The sequence below is a fragment of the Danio rerio genome, chromosome 6 (assembly GCF_052040795.2).
Source record: "Danio rerio strain M-AB ecotype USA chromosome 6, GRCz13ab, whole genome shotgun sequence".
NCBI classification, from domain to species: domain Eukaryota; kingdom Metazoa; phylum Chordata; class Actinopteri; order Cypriniformes; family Danionidae; genus Danio; species Danio rerio.
This window is the reverse complement of record NC_141026.1, coordinates 53,310,001-53,322,453: the sequence shown is the minus strand read 5'-3', so window position 1 is coordinate 53,322,453 and position 12,453 is coordinate 53,310,001. Positions and strand designations below refer to the sequence as shown.

Here is a 12,453-nt window from a genome sequence, read left to right as displayed (position 1 = left end):
TGTGTGAATGTTGGTTGGTTTATTGATTGTTAAATTAGGGATAAAGTACACTAAAAAAATTATTCAAAGATGTTTCCTTGGATTTACTCAATTTTTTTTACGTTAGGTGGTTGTAAACAATTTATTTGGGGTGAATTTAAACAAACAAATTAAGTTGAGCATTATTAAACTTAATTTGTTTGTTTAAATTCAACACAAGCAAATAGTTTGCAACAGTTCTGCATACAACACTTTTTTCAGTGATAAGAAAATTTATATATCCAGAAGGTTGTTATCGCTGAATAAAGCCTGACAGACTTATTGGCAGCTCAAAGCTGAATCAGACCAGTTTTATAAGTCTGATAGGCTTTATTCTGTGAAAACAATTGACCTGGATGTAGTTTATTCCTCTTATTTCATGGCTACTTGGCACAAAACATAAAAAATACACAGAAAACATTGTTTTAAGGCATAAGTTTATTTATTCTTTAATTAAACGCAAAGCTGACTGAAACGAAACCAGCTAAAGGAGTATACACTAACCTGCACATTATTCAGTCACCTGATGGCATCAAACAGTCGAAAATGCAAAGTTGACAGAAAAGAAAACAGCTGATAGAGTATACACTAACCTGTTCATTATTCAGTCACACGATGGCGTCAAACAGTCAAAAACGCAAAGCTGGCAGAAACTAAAACAGCTGACAGAGTTTACACTAACCTGTTCATTATTCAGTCATAAGATGGTGTCAAACAGTCAAAACGCAAAGCTGACAGAAACGAAAACAGCTGATGGAGTTTACACCAACCTGCACAGTCTTCAGTCACAAGATGGTGCCAAACGATTAAAAACGCAAAACTGACAGAAAACAGCTGATGGAGTAAACACTAACCTGCACAATATTCAGTCATCAGATGGCGACAAACAATTAAAAACTTAAAGCTGACAGAAAAGAAAACAGCTTATGGAGTATGCACTAACCTGCACATTATTCAGTCATAAGATGGCGCCAAACAGTCGAAAATGCAAAGCTGACAAAAACGAAAACAGCTTATGAAGTATAAACTAACCTGCACAGTATTCGGTCACAATATGATGCCAAACAATAAAAAATGACAGTCACGGCTGATGGCGTATACACTAACCTGTGCATTATTCAGTCACAAGATGGCGCCAAACAATTAAAAACGCAAAGCTGACAGAAAACAGCTGATGGAGGATGCACTAACCTGCACAATATTCAGTCACAAGATGGCATCATACAATCAAAAAAACAAATCTGACAGAAATGAAAACAGCTGATGGACTATATACTAACCTGCACAGAATTCAGTCACAAACTGGCGGCAAACAATTACAAATGCAAAAACTGACTGAAATGAAAACAGCTGACGGAGTATGCACTAACCTGCACATTATTCAGTCTGGCACCACGCAATCAAAAAAATGAAACTGGCTAAATAAAGCATATAGACCTACTAACCTATGTATTATTTATTCACAAGACAGCAAACAGTTTGTGGCATGACAGACAAGCAGATACATATGAATGTGGATGTAAGAATGTGAATTTAAATGTATTCATTGACGGTCAAGTATTTATTGAAGTTCAAGATTGGAAGTTTCCGAATGAACCTGTTATTAGCGGTTGTTATCTCAAAATAGCATACCTTGGACTGACCAATCAGCTTTGAGTATTCCAGACATCCACGTAACAAGGATTGTTAATAATAATCATCCTCTTTTCATCTTCCTCTTCAGCACCCCCTACACCCATCGCCCCCCCTGAGCTTCTTGCAGTTGGCGCCACCTACTTGTGGATCAAACCGAACGCCAACTCCATCATCGGCGATGGCCCTATCATACTGAAAGAGGTGGAGTATCGCACCACCACTGGAAACTGGGCCGAGACGCACGTCGTGGATGCACCAACTTACAAACTCTGGCATTTGGACCCAGATGTGGAGTATGAGATTAAAGTTCTTCTCACCCGACCTGGGGAGGGCGGCACTGGACCACCAGGACCACCGCTTATAACTCGCACCAAATGTGCTGGTAAGTGTCTATATACAGTACAGTACATACTTTGAGGAGGTTAAGAGTAATGGAATAGACCGGTTTTTAGACAGTTTAGCGGTAATTTACTTCTTTCTGATTGTTGCTCTTATACGTTTCTCTCATTCTTCAAATGGAGCTCAATTACTAGAGTAAAGTGGCCACTCTCTCTGATTGTTCCTTTGGCTTTTACAGCTAAAGATTGTAAGGTTTTCTTGCTGTAAAAGCTGAAAAGCGTGTTATTGGAGGTTAAATACTCTGATAGGGGGTTTATTTGTAGATATTAGCTGTGGTCGACTTTGAAGGAGAATCAAAGTTTAGTTTTAGTGGCCTAAATCACAACTGCAAGCTTCAAGAGATCATTACAGACTATTAAGTAGATTTGCGCTTATTCATTTGTATGTTTTGTTCTTTGATTATTGTGAGAATTAATTGAGTTAATTACTTTTTTATGTTCATTATAATAGTTATTTGAACATTACACGAAAGTAGGTTGAGGCTTGTGTATTATTAACATGGAGGGTGTTGAGAAAGTTTTGTTGGGTTACATGACACACACACGCACATGTGCGCACACACACACACACACACACACACACACACACACACACACACACACGCACACACACACACACACACACACACACACACACACAGTGGACTTATTTACATGCAAATCAATACACTTACAATTCACAAAAATCATCTTAATGAAGTTACCTGTTTCCTGGTTTACATGCAAAGTAGTAACTCAGCAAGACTATTAATAAATCTGTTTATTTCCCAATAATAATTTCAAAATGCAATGCCTTGTGTCTAACTCTTTAATTTATGTCTGTTGCTATGTTAAACTAGTCATTAAAAACTGAAGAAGAGTATTGCATCCTATCAGTGGGTAAAATGGATAGCACACATTAGTATTTAATAATACTATTTAGAATTTAGTAAGTGTATTTAGGAAGATTATTTAGTATCATCCACTAAAAATGCAGCATTTTAAATATTTTAAATACTTCTGGTGCATGAGATGAGATGTTTTGTTTAAGAAAGCGTCTAAATTTAAGGTATATTTCCTCTGCCTTTAATTCTAAACTGCTTGATTGGATGCACTTGAATCCATTATAAGTACTGTATGTGTTCCTGTCACATATTTAACAAATGCCTTCAGAAAGCAAGTAAATGCAATACATATTATATAGTTGAAGTCAGAATTATTAACCCCCCTGTTTATTTTTCCCCCAATTTCTGTTTAACAGACAGAAGATTTTTCAACATTTCTAAACATTCATTTATTCATTCATTTTCTTTTTGGCTTAGTACCTTTATTAATCCGGGGTCGCCACAGTGGAATGAACCGCCAACTTATCTAGCATATGTTCTACACAGCGGATGCCCTTCCAGCTGCAACCCATCTGTGGGAAACATCCATAAACACTCATTCACTCACACACATACACTACCGACAATTTAGCCTACCTAATTCACCTCTACCGCATGTCTTTGGACTGTGGGGGAAGCCTACGCGAATGCAGGGAGAACATGCAAACTCCACACAGAAACGCCAACTGATTCAGCCGAGGCTCAAACCAGCGACCTTCTTGGGGCATTTATTCAACTGTGTGCGTCTGGAAGGCGCAAATCTATTTATTTCGATTGGAAATAACAAACTTGCACGAACCCTAGAAAAGTGATAAGCGAACATCTACTAAAAGCTGTTTAGCCGGGAGAGCTCGCGCTGAGAGGAGCTCTCAGTGAGGGACCGTTGGAAAAGTTCTTCTTTTTTTCGTTTTTCTGCTCCGCTCAGCACAAGCTCTCCCTGTTGCGAGGGCTTAAGTGTGTGTGTTTAAGTGTGTATTTGTTTGTTTGTTTGTTTGTTTGTTTGTTTGGTGCTGTCTATGTTTGTGTGTGTTTGAATGAGAGACAGTGTGGTGCTGTGTCTCTGTGTGTTTATACAGACAGCTAGTTATAGCCTCCCCCCTAAAATATAACACTGTATATGGAAAGCATCTTCAGTGCAGTGTGATGCACCGAGATATCGAATTGAACCGAATCGAAGGCATGATAATCGTAACTGAACCGAACCGTGAGACCAGTATAGTTTCACACCTCTAGTCCGTAGTGTATGAGTGTGTGTGTGAATGTGTGTGTGTGTGGATGTTTCCCAGAGATGGGTTGCGGCTGGAAGGGCATCCGCTGTGTAAAAACTTGCTGGATAAGTTGGCGGTTCATTCCGCTGTGGCGACCCCGGATTAATAAAGGGACTAAGCCGAAAAGAAAATGAATGAATGAATATTTAACACACTAATTCATGAACCAAAACACTTTAGCTATGGTTTAGTTAATTAACATTTTAACGATTTTAATATTAAACAGCACAACTTTATAATTTAAAATACTTTTTTTGTGCACCAAATTAGTGACACTCGAAGACTGCAGTATAAAGGCTGCTGAAAATTCAGCTTTGAATTACATGCATAAATTACAGAGTGAATAGACAGCACTTAAGTACCCTTTATAAGTCAGTATTAGGAATGTAAAAAAAGAAAGGACAGCAAAGGTATAAAATGAGAGTGTGTTATTGTTGAGCTTCCTGAGGAGGAATGGGGAGCGACTGGGATGATTTGAGATGATTTATGAGGGGGTGACGGTGTTAGTTGTAATGATAATTGAGATTGTTACATTTCCACTGCAAAGTGATGTCGAAGAGCAGGAGAGAAGACAAGGGCTATAGGTGGGAACAATTTTCGGGCGTAATTATGAGCACAGTAGGGCGGCATGTGGAGCGCTCAGATAGACAGAGACACTCTTGATCTGATAAAGTGATAGATAATGAGATGACAGGAGCAGATGAGAGAGCACTAGGAAGTAAGGGAGACTGTGAACCAGGTGAATAAAGTCATTGTGTGTGTGTGTGAGTGAGAGAGAGAAAGAGAGAGAGAGAGAGAGAGAGAGAGAGAGAGAGAGAGAGAGAGAGAGAGAGAGAGAGAGAGAGAGAGAGAGAGAGAGATCCAGGTGAGGGTTATGTGATGAAGAAGCTGGATTGTCACTGATGGCACAGTGGGGGAGATCCCGAGGGGCTTCTTTCTTTATTCAGAAAACACTTGTCATTCCTCCACCTACTTTTTTAATAGATGTTTTTATTCTTTGACATAAACGTGCATACATACACAGTTGAAGTCAAAATTATAAGTAATTTTTTTTATATTTCCCAACTGCTGTTTAATGGAGAGAAGATTTTTTTCAACACATTTCTAAACATAATAGTAACGGCTAATTGCTAATAATTAATTAATTTTTGTATTTGTCATGATGATTGTATATCATATTTTACAAAATATTTTGCAAGACACTAGTATTCAGCCTAAAGTACAATTTAAACACGTAAAGGTGCTGTCTGTGTGCTTTTGACTCCTCTAAAACACACAAATATCATAATATCTTTACAGATATATAAGAAACTTGCCAAGTTAACATTCTTTTTTTATATGAAAAACACTACTGAAGTCAGATATTCTGCTTTGAAAATGTCTTTTAACTGCCCGAATGCTGTCTTTGTTTTTTTTCTTGTAATCCACCCAATGCCAGTTTAGTCAATTATATTTCAGCACCCCAGGTTGCCTTGTTAAAAAACAGTGTATTTCATTCATTCATTCATTCATTCATTCATTCATTCATTCATTCATTCATTCATTCATTCATTCACTCACTCATTCATTCATTCATTCATTTATTAATTAATTAATTAATTCATTCATTCATTCAGAGAGCCTCTCAAAGCATGCGCCCGTGACCGAAATGTGACCTCCCGTGGACAGCAACTAACATAAATATTATGAACATAAACATTAGGTGAGCAGGTTACATTGTAACAACACGCTGGCAAAATTTGCAAGGCTGTTTGCACCAAATAAAACTTGACAGAAATTTAAATACAGCCATTCAGAAGCCATTCAGAAGCACAAAATAGTGCTCTTACTGGACTCCAAAAAATGGTAAAGTTTATCATGTAATTCAGTTGTTTTTAAACTTTTTTTATCAGGTACCACCTCAGAAAAAAGGTTGTCTCTGCAAGTACCACCATAATGAGCAGTATTGAAATACAGTAGCGTAGTAGGCCCAGTAAAGCAGCTACAGCTCTGTACAGTTAAAAAAACGAGGCCGATTAATTTCTATTTCAGCCACTTTAAACATTATAGTTTGAATATTAATACTGTACTGTGCTTATATGTAAAACAAACAAACAAAAAACAAACAAACAATCTCAAAACATCAAAATTTAAATTAAAATGTGCCTTTAAAAGTTAAAAATGGTAGGTTACTTTTTTTTAAGGTTTAAAAAAAAAAACAAAAAAAAAACTCCTGTTCTTAAATGTAAAGTATTAACATATACTGTAGTAGCCTATTTATGAACACCTGGAAATGTTGCCTGGACCTCATAAATGTAGGCTGTATGTCATCATATTCATATATAAATCATTTTTGATAATTTATTCAAATATATGTAGCATGTACATATGACATATTTGATTCTTCCGGGTACCACTTGAAGGAAGCCTGTGTACCACTAGTGGTACGTACACGTACCACAGTTTGAGAACCACCAATCTAATTAATATATAATAAACCTCTTTAACAATATTGAATCTAGATGCTTATTTACTCATGAATGTTGGTTTTGAGTCTAATAAAGTTCTTCTTTCAAGATCTGAGGTGAAGTAAATGGCATTCAAACTATTAGCATTTAACACTGAATAAAGCACATGAGCCTTACCAGAGGTGATCATTATCAGTTTTCTGTTGTTCACCTGCAAGAAATAGAAGCCGTTTCTAATGTCAATTTGAGGTGTTGGTTAAACAAGAACTTTGTTTTAATATGGTAAATATTCCTTATATCAAGTGTCATTGCTTTTATTTAGAACTAAATTTAAATCAGCCTTAAATCAGCCTTTAGGCTCGATGGTCAGGCTCGCTCCTGTTGGTGCTCAATCTGGCAACCTGTTCTTGCATTTGTTTTGATCCAGTAATGTAATACCTAATTCAACCACTGGGTGACAAACTTACATACTGCAACTTAAAAAATAAATAAATAAATAAAATACTACTACTACTACTACTACTACTACTACTAATAATAATAATAATGATAATAATAATAATAATAATAATAATAATAATAAGAAGAAGAAGAAGAAGAAGATGAATACGGTTAATTTTTAATGCAACAGTGAGAATAAAACATGGAATAAAAGGATTCCACACAGAGAAATAATAAATCATAAAGACATTACAACAACCAAAAATCTAAGAATGAGTTTTTATCATTCAGGTTAATTAGGTTAACTAGGCATGTTTGGTTAATTGGGCAGGTTATTCTTGTTGTTCTAGCCATCTACTGGCATTTCACTAAATTGTGAACCAATAAAAATTTAATTCAGAATGCATTTTGCATTCCTGTTCAATGTATGCATTTTGATTAAAGGTTTATTTTATCCCAAAATGAACATTTGCTGTTAGTTTACTCATCAACAAGCCATGCAAGATGTCGGCGACTTTCCCTTGAGTTTTCCTCATCTTTAATACACTAGTGTAGATTTAATATCTGTGGCTCCTGATGTGATTTGTTTTCCACAGAGAGGTTGGACGCATGTCTTCTGTTGTTCATCGAAATGGCATTTGTGCTTATCCTGGATGCTGTGTCCAATATATGAAAAAGTTGTACACAAACAGCTTTAAAAAGTTTTGCAAAAACTTCACAACGTCTTGTAGATAAATGGATGGATGGACTAAATTTTTGACTGGTTGTTTACTTGACTGATTGACCAAATTCCTATTGTACTAATGGAAACACATATACACCGTAAAACCCAGCAGTCAACTTTATCAAATGAAATTCTACTTTGAGTTAAGAACTTAGTGTTGAAGGTAATGAGTACATTAAATACCTCATTATTTCAGTTCACAGAACTCATATAGATTAGTTTTTTGACTTAAATGGTTTGTAGACATTTGTTTCCTCCAACGGTTTGAGTTGCCCTTTACAGTACTCAGTTGGTTTTAGTTCTCTTCATTTGTCGGGTTTTGCTGTGCTCAAATTACTTCGTTTACTCGAATATATTAAGTTCACAGAACTCATTAGGATTAGTTTTTGGACTTAAATGGTTTGTTGCAATCAGTTTCCTCAAATGGTTTGAGTTATCTTAACCTATTGGGTTTTGTAGTAAAGAAGAGTGAAGGTTAATGGCTCCTACACACCGGGATGCTTTTTGTGTACGTACAGTTGAAGTCAGAATTATTAGTCCCCTTCGATTTTTTTTCTTCTTTTTTAAATAATTTCCAAATGGTTTTCAACAGAGCAAGGACATTTTTACAGTATGTCTGATAATATTTTTTCTTCTGGAGAAAGTCTTATTTGTTTTATTTTGGCTAGAATAAAAGCAGTTTTGAATTTTTTATGAACCATTTTAGGGACAAAATTATTAGCCTCTTTAAGCTATATTTTTTCTTGATAGTCTACAAAACAAACTACTGTTATACAATAACTTGCCTAATTCCCCTAACCTGCCTAGTTAACTTAATTAACCTAGTTAAGCCTTTAAATGTCACTTTAAGCTGTATAGAAGCGTCTTAAAAATTTGTAGTAAAATATTATTTACAGTCATCACGGCAAAGATAAAATAAATCAGTTATTAGAGATGAGTTATTAAAACTATTATGTTTAGAAACATGTTGGAAAAATCATCTCTCCCTTAAACGGAAATTAGGGAAAGAATAAACAAGCGGTCTAATAATTTAAGGGGGCTAATAATTCTGACTTCAACTGTATATCGTCAGCGTTTTACGAGACGATTTTTCCGCATTCAAACCCAAGCGATTTTCACTGGCGTCAAGCAGAAGAGTATGCAAAATCACTCCTTGACGTTAGATGGCGCTACACAACTTTAAGCTTCTGACACCCGCTTGTAACACAGAAGAGGAGGACGACAGAAAGTTCACACGCTTGTTGTTAAAGTTACTGGTGACTCGAACAAGCAGAGATGGGTCAAGCAGCAGCTCAAGCTCTAGCGATGAAAAAATGATTATTGTTCACCAGTGCAATAAGCAGTTCCACGTTCATATCGCCTCTGGGCATCTTCTTCAATCAATATGTTTCCATCCACCTATTTTATGCGCATTTTGCAAATGCGCATAAAAAAAACAGTTGATGGAAACTCCATGATGCGCATAAATTTTGAAAATGCGCATATGCGCCTAACTGGGTAGGATAAACTTTTTATTCGATAAGAAAAGATGCGCATAAACTGCGATGGAAACACTTTTACCGCACAAACTCCATCATGCGCATTAAAAAAGGTCAGGTGATTTTGTTGAAAGAGATCATGTGATGCTTAAAATGTGTGTGTATGGATAAAATGTCAGGCTGAGCACATTATAAAACATCTGAAATGTTATTTTGGTCATTATAAAACGCCTTACCATTTCAGTATTAATGTTATTATATTATTAATGACCTCCAGAATCAAGAGCGCCTGTGCTCCGCGTCTGACACCTTCAAACGCCACTGCGCGCTCACTGCTTGTCAGGATTGTCTTCTGAGGCGCATTCATTTAGAAAAGATTGATGCAGCTTCTCCTACTGCAGCAAATGCAGTTTTTACTGTTGATATTTGGCGCCAGTTAATCAGGAAGTGACGATTTTTTTCGCTTTGACTCGTTGGATGGAACGATGCTTCATTAGCACAACTTTTATGCGATAATCGAGTTTTGCGCATAAAGTTTATTCACATTTTTGGATGGAAACATAGCTATTGTGTGCTCACGTGTTAGCTATTGTGTGCCTCCAAGTGCTGTTTACTGTAACTTCAGCAGCTCTGTGCACGTGAACTAAAGTGATAATCTGATTGGAGAACAAGGTTTTAACACGGCGCGTCAAATAAAAAAAACGAGCATGAGGCGTTTTTTTTTAAATGAAGCTTTTGCGCCTGGTGTTTTGCGCGTTGGTGTGCACAATCACATTGACGCCCTTTATATAGTCAAGAGGCGTTAAACGTCGATGGAAAATGTGAGCAAAAAAATGTCTCGGTGTGCACGGGCCTTAAGGTGTGTTGATGCCAGAATTCTCACTATCCTTTTTCTATTGTTCTTATTGTATTGCATTTGGCTATGTGTGTCTGTGTGCTTGTTTCACATTTTTACTTGTCCAGGTGAATCTGTTCTACATAATCAGTGTGTTCATGCTATCTCTCCACAGGTAGCCATCTATTAAATACATACACACGCTAGCACACGTTTCTGATCCAATGAAGTTGCTTCCAGTCGACAGCACTGATCTTCCTTGTCCTTCCGATTCAATTTTTCTCCTCCGCTCCAGAGCACAGGAGCTTTATTGGTATGCTAATACAGTCACACAGAAGTGTGTCCTCTTTAAAATACACCAGCAGACTGGAGGGTGTCATTGTACGCATACAGAAACACACACACATACATCTTGTATTTCCTTTTCAATATTTACTCAGAAATACAAGGATTCTATTACATGTAAACAATATGGCTGTTATAGCTAGTGTACGAATTTGAATAATGCTAGTCCAGAGCACTCAATGTCAGCATGTAACAATGGAATCCTGTACACCTCTGCAACCACACAGCAATGACCTGCTAACACCTTGGCAACTGCATGCGTAGCAATGCAATAAAGCCAGAAACACAGCAGAAACTGTATGCTAGAGTGTTAAAAACAAATCAGAGCACCATAGCAATGACCTGGCAACCATTAAGCAATTGCAGCAAATCATAATATAATAAAGAATAAATCCAAAACACCTTAGCAATTGCATAGCAACAACTTAAAACCACTCAGAATACATTAGAAACTAGAGGTCTGCAGGGGACTGAATTGCTGAACCTTGCTCCCGCAAGGTTTTATTCCGCACTAGACTGCTCCCGCTGTATATTCAGCCTTTTGTTCACCTGCTGCATGCCCTGCCCTGCTCTGTTTTCTTTCTGAGCCAAACATTCCCGCTAAATCAGTCAGTCATTAATTTTCTTTTCAGCTTGGTTCCTTTATTAATCAAGGGTCGACACAGTGGAATGAACCGCCAACATCCAGCAAATGTTTTACACAGCAGATGCCTTTCCAGCTGCAACCCATCACTGGGAAACACTCATAGACTCCCATTCACACACATACACTACGGCCAATTTAGTTTATTGTTATTTCTGTGTAGAATTGTATAAAAATCTTTGTCTATATGCAGAATGATTTTGGAGAATCAGCTAAAAACTGAATGTAAGAAATAAAACAAAGTATATTGTATAAATGAACAGTTTTCATATTCGTCAATAATATTACTGAAATTCATTTAAAAATGGAACAAATATAAACTCACACACATTTACACAAGTAAATAAATAAATGAGTAGACGTGTGGGCCTACTTATAAGCAATATCCACACATTGTTGTGTGAGACCAACTCAATAATGAATCAATTACATTCGCGTTCAATAAAATATGTCAGAGGGGGGTTTTCTTCAATGTCAAAAAGCTCAGGAGGTGCGCAACAATTTAATTTTCCTGTCTCCAACTTTTATAGGTAGCTGATATTTACAGGTGGAGTTTAGTGGAATTTGTCAATCATTCCCCAATCCTCTTCTGGCCGCACCTATACATACTTCCTCTTTTTCTACAAATTCTCTGCACAACATTAAAACCACAAGACTTCTCAACTGCACATATTCTGTGTTCAGTTTCAACTCATCTCTGCTCACAGGAAGCTTAGCTGCAGAGCTCAAGTTAATTTTAGACAATCAGGCCTTTCTATCAGCTTCATCTACTTCTGCAAAAATCCTTCATTAATATGTAGTACTAAGTATTAGTAAGGCATATCACACTTGAGAATAAGTTTTTTCCTAACAACACACCCATACACACACATCACATATCTTTTATATCATCATACACTTTCTATAATGAAACAAAACCACTGCTCTGTCACTGGTGTCCTGCTTTCCTTGAGATTCAAGCTAGAGCTCAACTAATGAGCTGAAACTGGTACTCTAACTCTCACCTGCAGTCCAGTGACTTCTGCCACTTTTTCTCTGAAAGAGTCTATTTGGCATTCAGGTAGCACAAAAATAAACTTCTATGAGTCTACAAAAATCTACACAGTATAAAATGCTGATCTAGATACAGCATTTGGGGGAAACAGACGTGCGAGAAGTCAGAGAACGCACTGATAAGGCTGATTGCAGCACCTATCAAAGCCCCGTGATACGCATTTGTGTGTGGAGATCTATGTGAAATCCACTGTCAGCTTTCATCGCGTCAGTGCCAGGGAGGCATTTTGGGAGTGAGAAGACAGGACAGACTGAGGGATTGGAGAGAGGTGAAGCGTGTCGGAAAGAACATGTGTTTATGAAGT

At 36.9% G+C, this 12,453-nt stretch overlaps 1 protein-coding gene across 41 annotated transcripts in view; it reads left to right on the top strand.

The window, feature by feature from the left end:
• Nucleotides 1-12,453, top strand: part of ptprt (protein tyrosine phosphatase receptor type T) — a 518,156-nt gene that overhangs the window by 245,981 nt on the left and 259,722 nt on the right. For all 41 annotated transcript variants that reach the window (XR_015494170.1, XM_087258056.1, XM_087258053.1 and 38 more), the window contains one exon: nucleotides 1,742-2,035. Coding sequence is in view for 40 of the 41 variants with exons in the window: in XM_087258056.1 (XP_087114182.1) it covers nucleotides 1,742-2,035 (294 nt within the window). In the remaining variant the exon portion in view is untranslated. The remainder of the gene's footprint in view (nucleotides 1-1,741; nucleotides 2,036-12,453) is intronic.